We start from the raw sequence: 21,221 nt of genomic DNA on the forward strand, positions 1-21,221 counted from the left end.
TGTGGCATATTAAAATGCTGTGAAAAGGGCCTTGTAATAATTTTCTCCATTAAGGATAAAAGCACATTTAAAATATGAGTAAAATAGACATAAAAGTTAAAATACTCATTATATTAAGAGTTTTGTATGATTATATAAATTATATTATTAGGTTATTATTATAGGTGCATTAAAGTAAAAGAAGCATTTTAATGAACCTAAACTACACTACACTGTTAGGTAGTTGAATGGTTTTTAGAAACATCATATAGTTTGCATGTAAAAAGTAACTGTAGCGGTCAGCTGTGAGAAAGGAGCATTAAAAAGTGCAATATTTCCCCCCTGAAATGTAATGAGTTTGAAGTATTAAGTAGCAAAACATGGAAAGGAATATCTATGTTTCAAGTTCAAGGATTTAAAAATTGTCAAAATAACTACACTTCCCAAAATGCAACTGTGTTTTTAATAGATCCTTCCTGCCATGTAAATGCCCATAGCTTTAAAACCGTAAACCCGGAGGCTTTACATAAAATATTTAAAATTCCCCTCCACTCAAAAATGTGTTTTTCTTATGTTTATGTCTTAGAAAATGTCAGACCCTTACTATACTGAGTTGTATCTGAGGTGTTTTCACCTAAAAGTGGAGATATTTGAGCCCTTCCCTTAAATCTGAGATTCAAACGTAGGCCAGGCGAGTGAGATTGGATACGTCACTAATGGGAAAGCCAATTACTGTCTGTCTCACAGGGGAACAGACCTTGATACAACAATAGCAAAAACAACCCCAAACCTCCAGCACAGAGCGGACTTGTAGTGAACATTTTGACAGCAAACACAAAGTGTGCAGTATTTGGATGTAAACCGGACGCTGGAGCTCCCTTCTACTATGTACCAAAAACTCCATTGTAGCAGATATTATTGTGTGTTTCATAAATGCTAGCACTGTGTCAGCCGCTGCCAGTTAACCTAAAAGATAACAACATAAATACAACATGCTACACTTACACCTATAGTCGCTGATTTTGTTGCACAACAGACTCCTTATCTGAGTCTGGGTCTGACTGAGGCTCAAACATGTAATCTCTCCAATATTTTCCTTTAATGCTAATGCTAGCCATCTTGATGGCTGCTCTTTCACCAGTTAATCTTGCACAAGCAATGCTCGAGAAAGCGCAAAGTGAAAGCGAAATCAATCACAAATAGCAGTGGTGGGTGCGAGGCCACATCCAGAATTTCTCAGTGAGCGAGAATAATATGCTCCCAGCCTCTTTTCAGTTTTTTTAATTGATTCATTTCTGCTTAACTGGACACAATGTGAACAAGCTAACATCAGACTGTTAAAGTTTTTTTTCCAATGAAAATGCCCTAACTTGTTCCGTGCATCAGAAAACAGGCTAAGCGACAGGTCACTGGTTTGAAAAAAAAAAAACGCTCGCCCTGGCTGTATTTTTGCATAGCTTCACGCACCTCCAGCCAATTGTCAAAGCAACAGCGAGCCGTTCTTTGGGCTCGATCAGCCTGTTATTGTTACTATTGCTAGTAGTATAACTGCTCACTTGTTGTTAGGAAGAGGTGTTGTGCATGGAATAACTGTCAAAAAGTATTGGTAATAGCCAGTAGGTGTTGTTACATAAGGCCCGTTTCCACCGCAGGAACTTCAGGGTAATTTTACAGGGCCAGGGCCGTTGGTGCGTGTCTCCACCGCAGGAACCACCCCGAAGGACAGAGTTCCGGAACTTTTACGGGGGCTAAACAAGTCCCTGCCTCGGGGTAGGTACTCAGAATGGCTCCGAAAGACTCCTGGCTGGAGCTTGGGGATTACTTGGTGCTGATTGGATATACTCAAGGAGGGATGTGATGTCAACAGAAAGCAACAAAATAGCCGGCATTTTTAAAACTCAGCAGACGAGGGTTAGCTCGTTCATATAGCTTCCGCCGCCATGTAAAAAAAAAACTCACTAAATGGCCCGTGAAAAAGATATTTTTTTCCAGTGGATATCTTAGTAACAACATGATTGAGCTAGCAAAGCAGTTTTGTGTTGATATGTGTGGTATTTATTCAGTTTTGGGGAATCACAATGTCTAGAAAGCATCAGCTGACAGGGACAGCTAACAGCAGCAGCAAAGCTAACATCAAGATGTGATCTGTTAAAAGCCTCCCGTTGTCCCGTTCAATCATGTTGTAACTAAGACATCCGCTGGAAAAAATATTTTTTTCACGGGCCATTTAGTGAGTTATTACAGACACCGCTAAGGGCTAACAGCTAATGGCATCCCTACGTCGCCCCGGTAAATGGTTGCGCAACGATTACGTCACATCCAGAGCCCGTAACTTTACAGGACCCTTCCTCATACTCAGTGGAGACACAGCGGTTGAAAAGGCCGAGCGAGAGGACTTTCCTGTAGTAGTTCCTGCCCCCCAAATAGTACCAGGAACTTCTTCAGTGGAAACGGGCCTAAAGTTTAAAGGTCCGGTATGGAGGATTTAGTGTCATCTAGTGGTGAGGTTGCAGAACTGAAAGCTAAGTGTGCCAGAGTACTACAGTGACAAACTGGGTTACTGTATAACATATCCTGTGGAAGAGGACCTGCTCTGTGTGTATATTATGGCTCATTAATTAACATTTTCAGGCTGTTATATTCAAATGAATACAATGATATGAATATTATATTGTATTTCTGCCAATAGATGGCCCTAAATCTTACACACTGGACCTTTAAAACATGTCTGGAAGGGACTTAAGGCCTGTAAGTCCAAGCTGAAATAACCCTGATGACATAATTATGACATCATCAGGGTTATTTTCTCAGACTTGTCAAAGCTCCTCCAGAGCCACAGATGACACTACAGCCTACAACAGTTTTCACGGGCTCAGTCATGCTTCCAAAGATCAGTAAATGATTGTTCATGGGTAAAATTTTTGACTTATTCTGTGGCATTTGAGAATGTACTAAGTTTGTAGCCTTAGACACACACACATCCCAGCACACATGGAGAGATTTCATGAACACACACACAGCCCCCATTAGAAATGTAGCTTCCAAGAACCCAAGTGATGATATCTAATAAGAAGTTTTGCCCACCTCTTTCTGTCTTCTCTCCCTCTTTGATCTCACCACCTCACTCCTTCTGTTTCTTTCTTCCTGTAAGCCTCAAACTATCCATCCAAATCCCCCCCTTCTCTGTCTCTCTCCGTTCACTCTGCGGCTCTGCCTCGCTCTCCCGCCCTGCGAGTCTCCGGCATGTTATTTAAGTCAAGGACAGCATTAGCATGACGATCACAGCCTTCTATCACAAGTCTTGTCTGCCAAGGCTGGAGCCGGAGGAGCAGGCTTCGTTATTAGGGTGGAGAGAGAGCGACTAAACATGCCAAATGTAAAAAGAGAGAGAGGGAGGGAGGGAGCCGAGGGCATGCAGAGACAGGATAACACGGCCAATAAGAAATTGAAGATGATTTGTGATTACGTAAGACAAAGCATACATGTGTCTACATTAAAGAAAAACATAATCCATTTGCGTTGTCGGGTTGATCTACACACTAGAATCAGCACCTCTCACTCTCTGTCAATGAAAGACAAAAGCATTTTTCACAAATGTCAAGAGACAGACCAACAAAGAGACTCTGAAATCATGCCCCCGTCACATGTACAGCTCCTACATCATTATATGAAACCCTCATTGAAATCACATGCGGCTGTATGTATGAATTCCTGCTTGTTATTCCAGATCTGATTACTCATGTGTGCCCACAGGAAAAAAATATGTGTGAATATGTGCAACTTATTGTTTTCTCAGAAGCATATGTTTTGTTTTGTATTTTGTACATTTTTTCAGGCACATCCCAACCTCGTCTTCAACATGGCAATAATTATAATATATACTGGGGGGAACACATCCCCATAAAGAAAAAAAATGTTATGCAATGGCAAGCAACAATGCACTGCCATCCAAATTAATCATTAGCAAATGTAATCATAATCATAATTAAACTAAACAAATTGCCATATTATTACTACTGGTTCTCATATAGAGAGCCCCAGGGATGAAGATATTCTGTAGGCTGATGCGGTAGTTAGCTTCGCACTTGTTCCCTCTTCAAAAGTCAATGGGATTTTTCCATTGGATTTTGTATTATAGCTGAAAATAAGCTCTGTGGCAAACACATGTTTTTGATACATGTTACATGTGTTGTTTAATAATAATGTTAACAAATGAACACCACTTTCATGATTATTGAAGCCTAAATGCAATCGCCACAGGTAAAAAGCTAATGCAAGGCTATAAACAAACTACACTATTGGCAACATTCTGTAGTCTCATTGAGCCACTTGTTCACGAGAGGTGTTTTCAGTGACATATTTTCGAACAAAACGTGAAAGTCTCTTAAGCATGTGTGAACCACAGACCTTATTTCAGGCATCTAACCAAAAGCCTATTCAAAAAACTCGTTGACTTTGAGACGAGGGAACCGCGAGTGCTAAAATGCTAACTCAATTTGAGGTTTAGGACTCATTCCTTCCTTCTATTATGGTGTACTGCAGTTCTGCATATGGTTTGTCCAACTGGTGTTGCCATACCCCAGCAGAAGCCGTCGCTGAACTGCTGTGGGTACAGTCAAGGTCAAACACTTAAATGTCTCTATATTTCATTACTTTCAAATGTATGAAAAAGTGTAAAACTAGAATGTAATATGAGTGTTAAAGTGCCAATCACTTGTGTTGCACTGCACGTGTAATCTATGTAGATAGTACAGTTCTTCCAGGATGTTACGATGTTGTGATCACAACAATTAACGCAAATTCAGCCAATCCCTGTGAATTCTGCACGACCTTGCAATTCTGTCAAAACAACTTTACCACATATTTGACCATTTAAGACAGTTATAATCTCATTTCATTGTAGAGTTACACACAGCATGTTTATCACGAGACTATTGCTGCGGGATCAGAGCTCAGTGTCTGGGACAGAGTCACACACACACACAGTGATAGGGTGAGCTGTTAGCATCACACAGCTAATGTTACCCAACAGTTATTCACCAGGTTAACAACAGAGTCCAGCCATTTCGGTGTTGCTGTGAGATTACCAGGTCAGTGATGGATATTAAGCGCTGCTGCTGGGCTTTTGCCCAAGTGGCAAAATATGACGAGTAGGGGTGAGATCACGTTGTGCTGTGTTAGCTTGTGCTAACCAGGCAGAGGGAGCAGGGGAGAGCAGCTCACAGCAACAACAGCTGCTCAGCTGTTGCTGCCCCCCACCCTGTGCAACTATGAATGGTCATGATAATGGGCTCCAAATTTGAGAGAGCATCACAACTTTTTTTGGCAACATTCACTTGCCAAAAAAACAAACAAACAAACAAAAAAGCCAAAAAACATCACAACATGCATCGCAATTTTTAAAAAGGCTGCTGTGAAATCAGGCACATTTGGCCGCAACAGTCCCAAAAACCAGCCTGCAAAATCCTGGTGGGGCTTAAAGGCAGATTTACACATGTGCATCAGCCTACGCCGTAGCCTGTGCACGTGGGCTACACCGCTGTGAGCATTTATACTTGTGCAGTGGTGTGTCTGTGTCACTCCGCAGTTACATCTCCAAAACACGAGTCAGCAGTGGGGTTTCTGTGAAGTGCTGTGGAGTGCAGATGATTCAAAACACATACAAAATACACATTAATCATGGCTTAATAGAGACAATTTCAAACACAAGTACACAAATTGGCTTCATTTTTACTTGTAGGATTCACAAAAAAGCACTTAATCTGGACACATTTTCCCCACAAATACAACATGGTAATGTTATTAGCGCGAGCCTATGGCATTTTACATTGTATAATTTAGCTTACTGGCTAGTGGACATTTTTCCTACTCATATGAAGCCAGGGAAAACAGCAACATTTAACAAAGGTAATGGTACAATTTTTGTCTCAATTACAGCTCACAAGGTCACCGACAAAATAAATGTCTTATACTAAACACGTTTTCCAAACAAATACAACATGCTAACATTATTAGCACAAGCTTATGGCATTTTAAATTGTATAAATTAGCCTAGCAACTAGTGGAGATTTCCTTTACCCACATGAAGCCAGGATAAATCACAAACAAGACTTAAAATGTCATTTTGTGGAGGCTTTATCTTTATCTGTGAAATAAAAGTAAATAAAAGCTTTGTTTCCACTGAGGGAAATGGTTTCAGCTTACAAAAATAGACAGGAGGCACATGTCAGGCCACGACGTAGATTTGAAGTATAAATCCAGCATAATTGTAGTAGTTTTCATTTATTGCATACTTTTATATGTACTGTATAGCTGTACTTTCTTACGATAAATAATATAGAATACAGGATAATAGGAATTTTGACCATTTTTTCTGCAGTGGGGGGCTTCCAGACACCACTGGCCCCCCAGTGTTGACTCCCTAGGTACGGCCTTGGTCTCCCCCTCTCTCTCTCTGCTCATACTCTCGATTTACACACCTATTTATTACAACAGGAAATTAAAACACAGTTAATTGTATCATAAACACACATCTGTGTTACTAAAAGCAGATGAATTTTTAATGAAACAGATGCCATCCTGGGCCAATTTCTCCCTCCGCCAACCACCGCGGCCCAACCTACCGCGGCCTGCAGTCTTACAACCACATGGTGAAGAAGCATCCTTTTGCTTTACTGAGCCTCTGTGGTTAAAGTGACAGCATCTTTCTGGAAAAACACACTCATTGGTTCAAAGACACCCCAGATAATTAAAGCCATCATAGCCTTATACTCATTATCTATATAATCACCAGGGCAGCTCATTTGGCACTTTTTTTTTTTTTTTTTTTGAAAGATACTGGCTTCAAACGTCCATGACTCACCTTTAATGGACACCCTGCAGTATTCATGTTCAGTCTGGGTCTTCATAGCAGACGGAGAAGGAAAGATGGGGTCTGACATTTCACATGGCTTTCAGTCAGACGAATAATCTGATGGTCGGGAAGGAGGGAGGGGGGAGCCGTGCAGCCTTGGAAAAAAAAAAAAAAAATCCAGCTGCATATTAAATGTGCTCAGGCGTTTCATGGCCTGTCAAACCTGGGTGTGATTTGTGATGCACGGAAGACACACTGTCTCATTTCCTGAGCGATGTGAGCATACGTGGACGCCTGTGCATGTATGTGTACAAGGTCTGGGCATACACACACACAGACACACGGACACACATCACACACACACACAGCGGCAGTCAAGCCTGGTATCATTTGAATTCCTCCCCTGTGGTGGCTCTGTAAGGCATCTCAATCTCCATCACGCTGTCAGAAGAAATAAACACATTACAGCGAGAATTGAGACAAAAAAACAAAACAAAACAGGCTTTTTCTTTCAGTCACATTCATCGTCATGTAAGTTGAATGCACTCTGTGCTCACACACACACGGCGGACACACAAACACAAGCCAAAGATGCTCTCATCCGTTGCATGGTGAAAAAATACATTTATTGGAATCTGTGTCAATGTAGAAAAAAGTGAAAACTGGCTTTAGGTTTTGTCACAGTACCACAGGTGAGTATTCCAGCAGCCATCCGGTGAGCCAAAACTAAGTCAGCAAGCTTGTTTAGGGCAGTACATCTGCTACTGATGACAACAGAGAAGTTGGCCTACGGTGGCCCATGATACCAAACACATTGTCTCACAGACACTGAAAAGCTCAGGCTGCTTCTAAGACACACCACCAGCAAATACACATGTTGTACAGCAATTAACCTAGCCCAATGTTCTCTCAGTTTAATGTGGGTTTAGTGGGAGAGGCTGATTTCAAATGTTTTGTTGTGATACTGTTACAAATCCCTTTCCAATAACTATAAAGCCAGGGCCACTGACTGCCAGCATCTAAGGCGGCTCAAAGGAGCCCGCACTGTGTGATCAATCGTGGGCCACTGTTTTATAACTCATAAGTTGAGCCCATAATATCCCATTTTGTCCCAGACCCTGGAAATAACTTGTGGCCCTGTGCAAAGCTATGAGGTTCATGCATCATCTTTGCTGTCTACTAGGGCCTCCTTCCACTACTCAGTGCCTGCCATCTAAATAAAGGGAGTATCACATAAATATTTCGCTTTTCTCGTCACTTTTTTTTTTAATTCAAATAGTTCTGTCTGAACAAACATTTTTATAATAAACATACTGTAAGTGACAAATTCTTTTCTGACAGGCCAAACATTATTATGGGTAGTGCATTTCTATTTCTGATATGACAGGATAAACTCACAACACATGGCGAGTCTGCATACTTTATGAAGTCAACTCAAATTGCAACAGAAAAAAAGGCATTAGAAAACGAAAAGGACATTTCTAAACTCAGATACTGAGTATTAACATTGAGAGGTCAGGTTTTTTTTCCCCATACAACTTTCTTTACATATAGACTTATTTTATTCTTAAATATCTTAAATCTCATATAAAATAATTCATCAGAAACTGATTCTATATACACAGACAAGAGTGCACAGGATGGATAAAGAGACGGTGTGCATGCCGAGGTGGTTTCGCGAGAGCGGGTTTTGCTGTGAGATTATATGCACTGCTTGGGTGTGCGTTTTTCTTATATATATTTTTTTTTTAAGTTTGGCTTTTCTGACGAAATGTTTGAGTGGTTTTGCCGGGAGTATCACACTCAATATCATCATTCATAAAACAAACAAGTGCTTCTGAATCAATACAGAGCCTCTTTTGCTTTCTCTTTTGGAGTGGCAATTCTTCAAAGAGAATGTGACCTTCATGGTAACAAAAAAAAAAAAAAAGGAAAATCCATACTTCAACCCTGGCCTCTCTTGACACAAGTTACCAAAGCAGAACCACAAAACCAAGAGCATTCAAATTTTCCAGACTGGATTCTCAGATAAACTTGGTCACCATTGGGAAATAATACAGTATTTGTTGGGAACTAAATCTAAAGGTGTGAGAAAAATGATACACGACAAGCTGCAGCAGTCGAGGCAAATCATATGCTTGTGGATGGGCATTCATTTACATGGCTGAAATATAGCGCATAGCTACCTACAACAAGGCATGCATGCTTTGGGGCTTTCAGGAGACAAATGAAAAGTAAATAAAATTTAAAGGGGCAGTATTTGCACCAATTGCTGCCATGTGTCACTTTGTGGCTTTAGGAAATAGTGGGTGAGGTTTGCTAAAATGTTTTATTAGCTTTTATTGAGGGAAAATAATAGGACATTGGTCACAGGCAGCAGGGGTGTAGTGCTATTTTTAAGTACCGGAGCGCACCTATGACGGCATGCACGCACATGTACAATTAAGCTGTGGTTTGTTTCAAAGGTTATTTAACCACTGTTCCAATGGTGGCAAGTATACAGAGGCCTAGATTAGTCAACTGTAACTGGCCACACGATCAAATGTTGATTTATGATTACTTTCATTGTGTTGTAAATATTACATTTTTTAATTGTCAGTGTGAAGGATTTAAGGGGATATATATTGGCAGAGATGGAATATAACATTCATTACTATGTTTTCATTAGTGTATAATACTGTTTACCTTAGAATGAGCTGTTTAAATCTACAAATGGAGCAAGTCCTTTTACACTGAGTCCACCATGTTGTTTCTACAGTTGCCCAGAATGATCAAACTAAACACTAACTTTAGACAGGGCCATTTGCATTTTTGCATCGGTCACTCGTATACTCCTACACGCTTTGCACATGGGAGAAGTTTAAATTCTGTAACCTCACCACTAGATGGCACTGATTCCTACACCATAGACCTTTAAGTCCTATTATGCTCCTTTATCTCTGTAGGTAGTAGTATTTAGCCAGACTGGATTTTTAGGGGACAGGTGTGGCCCTCATCTCAGATGCATTTTGTTTTGGAACTGGGCCTATGTTGTAGTCATCGACAACTGTTAGCTAGCCCCAGGTGGGCATGGACCTGGTTTTATTGTTGTTAACCTCATGTTATATCATTGTAAATTATAAAATAAATGTAAAGGATGTTTTGTTGCCTTTTCATCTTTACCAGTTAACAGTAAGAGAGCTATAGACTAAGAAAAATTTATTAAATTCACTGTGCCGCTCAAAGGCTACAGCCAGCAGCTACTGGCAACATTTAAGGGTCCAGTGAGTAAGATTTAGGGGGACTGAGTGACATCTAGTGGTGAAGATTGCAGATTGCAACCAGATCAAATGTCTACCGGTTAGACTTTCTTCAATGTTCATTGTTCAGGAGGTTTTTACTAGGAGCTAAATCATCCACAGAGGTTTTTCCTCTCCAAAAACAAACAAACCAAGTGATTATAACCTGTGAAAACACTGAATAAAGCAGTTTCACATTACAAATCAAGGTCTCTCCTACACTGTTCACCTCGTCACTGACGCAACATGGCAATCTCTGTGGACAAGGACCCCGCATCCTATGTCGATAAACAGCTCATTCTAATGTAACGAAAACACACTTATTTTATGTTGAGTATACACTAAAGAAAACTACTCAGTATAGTATATTCTAGTTCTGCCAATATATCCTCCTAAATCCTACACACTGCACCTTAAGGTGGAATGTTTTGTTGCATGTTACTCAATGCCTAAGTTGACACTGTGAATCAACACACCTGAAATGTCAATATGACAACTCTAACCATTCCATTTGTTCGTACTGTCTCAAGTGCTTAAAATAACGTATATGAATTTAAACTGCATGATGTGTGCTGCAGATATTATATTACCTTATAAGGAAAAAAAAAGTGGTAAAGCGTCGTTTGATGCACTCCGGCAGTACTACACATATGACAGGCAGGTTTCCCAAAGCATCTTGTTGTTTCTTGTCTAATCACATTGACACTCTTTTTATCCTAAAACCTTTTGAGTGTTTGATTTTCCACAGACCTGTATGCTGATTTGAAAATGTCTGATAGCATGTGCAAGCTGAGCTGGAGAATGAAAAAACCTGCACGCTAGTTTGGCAATGACCCCGCTGTGAGGACCTGGCTCTGTGTGGCACAGTGTTAATAAAAAATTGCACTGGATCCAATGAGTCACTGACACCAGCTCTCTATTCACAACGGCCACGCTGTCGCTGTTGATGCTGCCGTTATTTACTTCTCTCCAGAAAAAAAGGGACACAACAGTGAAGACATCATACAGACAGCACGATCAATACCAACCTGGAAGAGGATGCTTAATTTCACGTCTCTTTTTTCTGTTGCTTTGAATTTTCACCACTCAACTGGCATCCACATACATCTCTGGCAAGCGACAGTATCCTTGTATATTATTTAGAAAATCTCTAGTAGATGTTCACAGTTGCTTGACTGAATGGCAAAAATACCCATGAAGTCTAAAATTGCTGGTTTAGTCGTCTAAAACATGGATGCCAAGAGTCCTTTAAAGTACTGGAGGTTCACTGTCATCGTAGACTATTGGATGGATTCAGATTCAAAGTGTAAAAAAATCTTGCAGCGTGTTGCCTTTGAGCACGAACACACACATATTCATACATACAACCATTCATTTTCTTGTATATATATATAGAGAGATCTGTAGTAATATGGAACAGTGGAAATACCTTCAATTACATCTGATGGCATGATGTGACACACAATTCATAAATTCTTCTGGATGGAGGAGATTCTGTTCTGTGTATGGATGCTCTTCAGGGAGCATTTACATGATATCAGATTTCTGTACAGTAAAACAGCACACATAAAAACATGAGGACATTAAAATAAAAATATCCCACGCTGATTGTGATGTTTAAAATGTTCAATTCATTTTTTTTTTAAATTCTAGAAAGGGAGGCGAGGGTTTATTTTTGGCGGGACGAGGCAGGGGTGCTGCCCATCTCCCCTGTATCCCACACTACACAGTAGTTTCATTCTTCCAGGGTCCAGTGCGTATATTCCCTGTGCTGTCCGATGCGTACAGGAGTCCTTCGTGCAGGCCCCCCTTTAGAATCCCATTCTGATTGGGTGGGTTCTGGGGGTAGGATTGTCTGCGCGGGGCATGCATCTCCAGATGGTGATGTGTCGCCATCGGGTCCTGCTCGGCCACTTTGCCGCAGCCGCACAGGAACATGCCTGTGTCGCCGGCCTCTGCCGGGCACAGGGAAGGGAAAAGGTCTGCCTTGGCACAGCAGATATGCCTGTGGCAGGGATTATGGCATGCCAGGGCCTCGTGCGTGGCGGCTGCAGCGGCGTGGCATGTGTGATGCCCATCATGGTGGCCTTCGTGGGCCAGATGTGGACAGATGTGGGCGTGACGCTCATGTGTGCTGTGGGGGCTGTCAGTGTGTGAGCTGTGCACGCTGCCCCCATCAACACTGGAGGGGATGTGATAGGCGTATTCCCTCTCACCCCCTGCTCCACAAGCAGCAGCCCCGCCCCGGCGGCTGAAGTGACGGCCTTTAGTCCTGGTGCTGCTCTTTAGGCAGGGGTGCAACTGGATCCCTGGCCGGTAACCCTCTGGGTCAGCGTGTAGCAGCACATGTGTAGCTGCCGGCTCCTCTTCCATCAGCTGCTGGCTATGCAGGGCGGCGCAGCACGGCGTCACTGGTGCCAAACATGTAACGTGATTTTGCGAGGAGGGAAGGGTGGCATGTTTACAGTGACCTATACTTCCATGACTGCAGCTCATCAGTGCTTTGCCTGGACATGGTGAGTCATGGTGGCAGTGGCTGTGACCATGGCCGTGCCCGGGGGTGTCTCCATTCACGTTGACCTTGGGCCGTGGTTGAGCAGGCCCATGGGCGCCAGAGCAGGCGTTGGCTTGTCGTCCGGGACAACAGGAACACCAGCAATGCCAGACATCATCACGCTTGGCACAGTGATGGATGAGGATGAAGAGGCCAAGGGTGACAGAGAAGGCACCATAAAGGCAGCTGAAGATCATATCCAGGAAGTGGCCCTGGGACACGGCTAGCGCCCCAAAAGTCCACGTGGCCAGGAACAGGAAAAGAGTAAAGGCCGCCGTTCGTAACTGAGCCTTGAAGGAGTGCTCATTGGCCAGCAGCGCGGGGTTGATGGGAACGCCTGGGCAGCCAGCAGGACAGTGGCCCCCACCAGTTGGGGCTGCCAGGGCTCCGGGCTCGGCTCCCTGGTGGCAGTGGGTCGGTACATCGACGGCGGCCAGCCTCTGCTGCTCCTCCGTCAGCTGCTTGAGCTCATATTTCTTTTCGGGATGTCGCCGCAGCTGGATGAAGGTGCAGAGGAAGTAGATGCATGTCACCAGGATGATGAAGGCCACAGGGCCAAAGAAGGCTCCCAGGCTGGGCTCCCATGCCATCCAGCAGCTGCAACACACATGAATACCAGCACACTTTAATACTTAGATGTATGTAGATATTATGTAGAATATATTAATTAGTTTAACATGTTCCAACGAAAGCTTTAGCGCAGTGTACACACAGCGCAAACAGCAAATATAACCACATGTCTTGTATGCACACATGCAGGCTTGTTTAAAAAGCATCATCACAGTGTGTGCTTTAACCTTGAGAGCAGAAACAAATGTCCGACTTACTACGGCGCTTGCTCCCCGCTGCCATAGTTGTCTATATTGACAGCTGCCGTGACCCCACAGATGATGAGGGGCACTCCACCACTGACTAAATAAAATCTGTGAGGTGACAGAGGGACAAACAGAGGCAGAGAGAAAAATAAAGCATAAGATAGTTTGGCGTGAAAAGGCATTTACAAATCCCATATCTCACATCTGGATTACAACAATGCGCTGTCAAAAATATGATTGAAAACCAGTTTTAGACACAAGAGAAAGATAATAACCATACAGTCCAAACAGACAAATAAGATTACAGACTTGTGCAGCGAGTGAAGCTCACAACAAACAAACAGTGACACCAAGGAACAGGCATGAGAACATATCTGTCAGCTATCCTTTCCCCACTTCCCTCAAATATGACTTTTGAGCTTGTCAATGTGTTTGTGATCACACTCAACGGGTGCGATCACACCTACAGTTTGTTTTCTTTGCTGCAAACTAAAGTGTGATTTTTACTCTGAAAACAAATCTGTTTCCCGACGATGTAAGCATGATTGACTTGTCAGCGTTCATTGCTGCAATTTTCGGCATCTGCTGATCATAACAGCTCAGGAGACGTGAAGAGAAACCTGGATTTGTGGAGTAGGAGACATTGAATTTAAATTCGGTTTTAGATTGCAAAGCATCAAAAGTTTCTTACAGTCAGATGTCAACATGAATACACTTACGCTTGAAGAATCTTTCATTCTGAGGTTGAGACACAGTTAGACTGGGATATTTTGCAGTGATCTTGAATGACAAATCGACATACAAACATTTTCAAGTGAAGTCCTGTTTCCACTGCATAAAAACCTGCTACCACCCTGTAACATCTGATTTTTTTTTAATGTAATGGGAAAGGTTACAATCATCATTTACACCAGGGTCAAATGGCTCTGCCATAGTTACAGATATTCATCAACTCTGGCTCTAATCAGCATTGATGGAAACATAACACCCAGGTCAGCGCACTAATTTTAGCCCCTTCACCGGCGAGATGCAGTGACGCGCCACCACAAAGCGGCACTCAAACATCAATGCAAATTTGAGAGACTGAATAAATAAGAAATATATAAAGAAGAACTAACAACTAAACATTTTCACTGGCTTCCGTGCTGATTTCTACTGTTTACTAACCTGTTTTCTGGACTTTTCCACACCAAAAAACTCCTCTCACACACAGAAAGACATACTGACAATGGAAAGGAGTCTATAGCCTATTTTTATTGGGGTTACCCGTGTCTAAAAAAATACATGTACGTGCAATAATTTTCGTGAAACATGGGTATAAGAGGGTCTGGCTTCCTCTTTCCACACGAACCACACTAAAGATTAAAAGTGTGAACACACTCTTACTAGGAATTCACATCAGATGCAAGAAGTCAGTGGTGCATAAGCACTACCACCCTCTGTCCATCCCTTCAAACAGAACTGACTCCGACCTTCGTTATGGCATCACTGCCCTCAGAACCAGCTGTCCTGTTAGCAGCGCAGCTCCTGAGGAGCTGTCAGGATGGCTGCAGAACAAACTGTCCTCGCCACGCCTACTAATACCAAGAACTCAGTGAGAGAAAAAAAGTGCTCTTATAAGCTCTATTGGTAGTATACAGGTAGGAAATGGGGTTGCTTTTGAATTAATTTAATGATTCATTTAATTTCCCTGTACACTGCACCTCTGTATGCTCGCAGTGAAACTGTGGCCCTTGACAGGTTGTTAAAGATATAGTTCATCAACATTTAGAAAATGAGAGATTTGTTCAACTTGTTAATGCAGGAGGTGCCGTGCATTACCTCAAATAAAGAGCACCTCCGAAAGACAAAATAATGACCTAAGAAAAGGCTTATTAAAGGGACAAGTCACCCCAAAATCAAAAATACATATTTTTCCTCTTATCTGTAGTGCTATTTATCAGTCTAAATAGTTTTGGTGTGAGTTGCCGAGTGTTGGAGATATTGGCCATAGAGATGTCTGCCTTCTCTCCAATATAATGGAACCAGATGGCACTCAGCTTGTGGTGCTCACAGCACCAAAAAAATACACTTGAAAAAAACAAAACAAACCACACCTGCTAACTGTATCACCCTGCAGAAGCAAGCGTGCATCTACTCATGGACAAGTGGCTAATTCTCGTGACAGTGCAAGATGCAAACATTAATGGTGCCCTTTTTGGCTGAACTGTAACATTAGCTAGCTCAGTGCTTCTAGGAGAGCTTGCAGTAGATGCACACTTCCCCCAGCCAGTTGATACAGTTGGAGGGTGTAGTTTGGTAGAAAGAAAATAATTCCCACATAAAACTGCTCACAACAAGGTGTGTGGATTATTCTGATTAACCAGGTCGTGATTTCTGTAATTTTTGGTGTTTTGAGCACCACAAGCCGACTGCCATCAAGTTCCATTAAATATGTAAGACAAGGCAGACATCTTTACAGCGGATATCTCCAACACTCTGCAACTCGCACCAGAACTATCTAGACTGATAAGTAGCACGACAGGTAAAAGGGAGAATGAGCAGTGGCACTGCATCATTCAGACAAGACAACGTATGAGTGAGCCGATTGTTTGAACAGTCATCGAGTAACTAACATCTGCAAGATGTAATTAAACACATAAAGGCAAGGTGAATGAGAATGTAAAGTAAGGTCAGCAGCAGACTGTGAACAAATGACAATAACAGTGGAAAGACAGTTTTGCAGAGAAGCGACTATGTTGCTGTTTTCTCTGCCATGCTATTAACATTGACATGATTGTAACTCCCTCTGGTATCGCCATGATTAGTTATGCTTAAGTGGTGCAAAATTGGAAGTTCTCACGAAAGGTATTCTAATGTCAGCTTGAGATGATTCAGCCCTCATCTGCTGCCTAGTGAATACACTTTTTAATTCTTCAGGTATACACAGTACACAGGCAAGTATCTGAACAATGCACTTACGTCACAGTATACATATCATGAGCCTTAAGAATTCAGCGCAGGAACAAAGCTAATCCCCAGCAGCTCCCTCTCTGCACTGTCCTTGTCCCTGCTCTCTGCGCTGTCACTTTTCTATATAACACTATGCTATTTCCTCTTCCTGCCAGTTCAATCTCAACCTCTGTCACTGCTGTAACCTTTCCACCACTCCATCTTCCTCCATCTTCATCCTCAGTTTCCTCCCTTCCACCCCTTCGCTCTCTCCCAATCTGTCCTCGGCCACACAGAACCCGTCGCAAAAATTCAATTACAATCAAGATGTTTGTCTGGGCTGGTTTGGAGAGGGTTGGTTGGGTGGATGGAAGAGGAGGGGGGGTGTTGGTGGTGGCGGCATTACCGGCCTGTCACTGTCTCTGAGTGGAACGGTTCCCCCGGGGGACTCTCCTCCAACAGAAAGCCATTTACACACCCGTCAGCCAGATAAGCATAAATGAGAGAAACTAGTGGATGTTAAAGCACCCTGCGCTTTATAAGCTTCATTCCCCTTTATCCCCTCTAGAAAAGCCTGCTTGTGTTTCCTACAGGCCTCTCCCCAAGAAAACACGTCGTGGCCATGCAAAAACTGTATAGCACGTGTGATCAAATTACCATCTGCATGCCGTCCTGTTTTATTCAAAAAGGTGCGCCTTCACATTAAAATTCTTCCCAATGCGCTCGCTCTTGTGTAAACACACACACAAAGCCTTGCGCACTTTGACACACACACACAATTTTGTTGGCCATTCTATTAAAGAAGGCCTTCAAACTCTAACAAAATGGCTGTGTATGCAGAGTTTTGCTTTTGAGAGAGTTTAGGAAGAGCAATCATCTGATATAAATAGACCCTGAAGTGCTTTTTAGCCAGCAGCTACACAGTGACTCTCCCCTCCCATCCTTGTTCCTCTGCTTATGCACTGTCCTCTGTTTTGTGACTATGCACTGTCCTCTCTCTGGACCTAGTCCAGGATATACATAGCACAGTTGGGGACAACCAATGGTCATACAGCTCCAGCACAGGGCAGAGGCTTATAGGTAAAGCTGGAAAATGCAACGGTAATGTGCTCACCTGAAACTAAAATCCTGCATGTGTTGAGTGAGCTAAATTTAAAGGAATAATTCAACATTTTGGGAAAGACGCTCACTCACTTAAATGCTAAGAGTTAATGAAAAGATCAGTAACAACGTCGCGGTAGACTTAAAGATAATATCGGCAGCCAGTTAGCTATGCTTAGCATAACGTTAGCTAGCATAAAGCATAACAGTAAGTCCACACCAGAAGCTTCCAAAGAGGCAAAGTCTGTCGCAGATGCCCAAGAAGCATGACTGTCAAAAATATTTGTGGCAGCTTTGGTCGCTCTTGTCGCTCATCACGAATCATTGAGCATTCAATTGTGCTTGTCAATTTAAAGGAGCCGCAAAGTGGACTACAGGCTTGAAAGCAGGGTAGTTGCTGCTTGCTGTTGTCCAATCAAAAAGCTCATAGTTGGCCTACAGAAAGTTATGTTTGGTCAGTGAAAACAGAAACGTATGTCATCCCATTCAAACCAAGCAAGAAACACTTGCATGCTACTTCGCAACATTAGCCTGCAATTCTCTCCTCTATTACTAACATTACACACTAAAACTCACCAGACCAACCAACTACCTCCGTGACGTGCTCCCAAGCCTCATTCTTTTTATTTTGGTCTCTGTAACTGAACAGCGACACATTATAAAGGACTGAGTGAGCGCAAATGCAAGTAATAAACTTTGCAATATCCATTGTTGGAACAAGTGTGCTGTAGGAACCAAAGTTACATGGCTTGTTCTCTGGGACCCGCTTCATTGAAGTACGTCAGCATTCCAATTGGTTGCCGCCGAACCGCGTCAGAGCTCATTACCATAAAGTTAAACGAGTTTTAAATCCCCTCAGGAGCCGCTCCAGTTGCTTTGCTAAAGATGCGCAGCTGACAACCAGGTCGCCCAAGCCGCCGGGCTCTCATTGAAAATGAATGACTTCCACCGCTTTGGAAGCTTTTGGTGTGAACGTACAGTAATGTTAGCTGGGTTAGCTGTTTCCTCTGAAAATAGTGGGAAAACAGCTAACCCAGCACTGTCCGAAGGTAATAGCAATACAAAAGCTCTCGAATTAACACACTGCATTGAATTTGCACAGAAACTATAAAAAAAATATATATATATATATAGGTTGTGGTTTAATGAGGGGTTACTTATGGCACTATCTCTTGTTCAGGTAGATATTATAACCCTAGGGACAGAGCTAAGCTAGCCATTTCCCTCTGTTTTCAAATCTATAAAAGGGCAGAGCCAGACATTGTAAACAATCAGGGCTCGAATGAAACCTAGGGGGGATCTGGGATTATGCTCTCCTATGGAGTTTTTTTCTTTTTAATGGCAGCTATAGTAGTTACTATTTGTTCAGCCATTTAAGATAATAATGTACAATGTCTAAAAATCTGTACAACTGGGAAAAACATTAGTTACCAAGGGAAAAAAATGATCCTCTAGAGTCTACACCCTATTTTGTATCTAACTGTTCTCCAACTGTCTTTATCATTCAGAATGAATGTTAAGCTGATACAGCTGCTACACTGGTATCCATGCCATAATAATCTGGGCTGCTCTAATTGCAAATCAAGGATCCCCAACAACGCAAAGTAAATGCAATCTTCAATACTCTGAGCTGAGGGCCCACAGGAGAATATCTACTCAATTATATTAGATTTCTTTAGGGAATAGCATAGGATGAGGAACATGGGCATTTACTATTATCTGAATGACACAAAATTGAAGGTATTTTAAAAACCTAAAGGCCCAGGCACACTAAACTGACATTAGAAAAGTAGTGGCTTCAAAGGCTGACTGTTGTTGCCTGTGTCTCGGCCACAAAGTTGCATCTGAGCACACCCCAAAGACAGCCAACTATCACCTTTGTTCTGCACATGCATGAGAAGAAGTAACTCTCCATGCCAGCAGGCAGTGTTAATCTGTATTAGTCAGTGAAAAAAGAGAAACGGGAAGGATGGCAGGACTGATTCAAGATGCTAGTTAGCCAGTTAGCACATCAACAACGCAACCCAATTTTAAGAGAACAAAGGATACAAACCATTTCTGTTAAAGAGCTTAATGGCTTAAAACACAAATCATATCTAGAGCCCTAAAAGATTCAGGGCTTTTGAGAAAACATTTGAAGCCCCAGAGGCCATCCTTACCCATCCAGAAGTTCAGCTAAGCTAAACTAATCGGATGCTAGCAGTAGCCTTATATTTAATAGACAGATATGAGAGTGGCACCAGTCTCTCATCGGACTCAGCAAGAAACAAATAAAATGTATTTCTGAAAACATCAAAATACTGCCTAAAAGTGCAACATGAAACAGTCTACTATATTAATTTAATGTTCTTTCCAGAGGTGTTGGGCCATTTTGTGATTTTAAGAGAGATATTAAACCTCACTGGACCATTTCATTTTTTAATGCACTTATTTCATAGTTCATGCATCACCAGTCACTGGTACTCGCCATTTCCCTTTGAAAAACTAAGAAAAGCAGATCTATGTGATATTACTTTATTTTGTGTCTCAGAATGGGCTTTTAAGAACTGAAATTGCCTGTTTGGACTTCTTAGTATTGACAGCTGGAGAGAAATGCTGATGGTGACATTCAGCAGATGTTGGGGATTCTACACTAGAAGGGAAAATGTTCTTTCAAAGTGAAGTGTTGCTTTAGAGGAATCATCTGCACCCATCACAGCAGATGACTGTCAGTTAATGGCATGAACAGAGGCATTTGACGTGTGTGGTCCAACACAGCGTAGCAGATTTCTGACAGAGGGTCAGTGTGATGGTCTGCTGGATATGCCATCAGATGCTGTCAGGAGAGAAGGGACAGGCAAAGAGGTAGACGAGGAGGTCGGTTGTAGGGAGGTGGTGGGGGGGGGAGATGCTCAGAGGAGAAATTGATTTGTCTCCAGCTGCTAAGTCTCATTGCATGAGCCTGTCTGACGGGGAGCATTACAGTCAATCACTGTGGATCAACTCGACTGCCGCGCCACACGATCCCTCTGCCTGCCCCCAGACAAATTATCTCATTCACAAGCGGTGCATGATGGGAGAGCCTCGAGAACGTTCCATATTAAAGCCCCCAATCATGCAGGTGTCTGAGGATTTGCTTTGCAAGGAAAGTGCTGCTTATAGGCTGAGGGGATCTTTATCTGGTGGGGTCCTTATCCTCAGTGACTTTCAGTGACTCCTCAGGAATACATTATTGAGCAGATTTTAATAATGTCAGCCATATGATACTGCTCATTTATAGATTTTTACAGATATTAGTTTGAGGTATATGGGTACTAGCGCAGATTGAACTTTAAGGTTGGAGGTTCAAAAAAAAAAATCTAGAGGAAACTTTATGTGTTCAACAGAGGCTTCGCTTAAATGAAAATGAACAACCAGGACACCAGCTGGTGCAGTGTTATATTCCAACTAATATGCCCAATGAGTGATGAAATATTGCAGGAATTACCGTAGAAACCGAACTTGTACAAACAAAAATAGATACAGATTCCACTTATTAGCATCAGGGCTCAACATTAGCGCTTGTCTGGGGCAAGTAAACTCTGTGTTCGGGCAAGTGGAATGCCTTTATGTCCTGTCAGCTACTGACTGCATTCACAAACATTCCAACAAGAAATAAACTTGAACCCATTTACAATGTTAATGGGTTCAGCAAAAAACGTTTGCTGATGTTGCATCCCATAGATTGTATA

General features: G+C 42.3%; 1 protein-coding gene across 2 annotated transcripts in view; it reads right to left on the reverse strand.

Annotated features, from left to right (window-relative positions):
* Nucleotides 1-7,444: 7,444 nt before the first annotated feature.
* LOC125903568 (adhesion G protein-coupled receptor A3) overlaps nucleotides 7,445-21,221 on the reverse strand; it is a 243,330-nt gene continuing 229,553 nt past the window's right edge. For both annotated transcript variants that reach the window (XM_049600560.1, XM_049600559.1), the window contains 2 exons: nucleotides 13,492-13,587; nucleotides 7,445-13,261 (listed from right to left, as the gene is read on the reverse strand). In XM_049600560.1, coding sequence (XP_049456517.1) covers nucleotides 11,833-13,261; nucleotides 13,492-13,587 — 1,525 coding nt within the window. In that variant the 3' untranslated portion in view covers nucleotides 7,445-11,832. The remainder of the gene's footprint in view (nucleotides 13,262-13,491; nucleotides 13,588-21,221) is intronic.

Source organism: Epinephelus fuscoguttatus, linkage group LG16 (genome assembly GCF_011397635.1).
Source record: "Epinephelus fuscoguttatus linkage group LG16, E.fuscoguttatus.final_Chr_v1".
Classification (NCBI taxonomy): Eukaryota; Metazoa; Chordata; class Actinopteri; order Perciformes; family Serranidae; genus Epinephelus; species Epinephelus fuscoguttatus.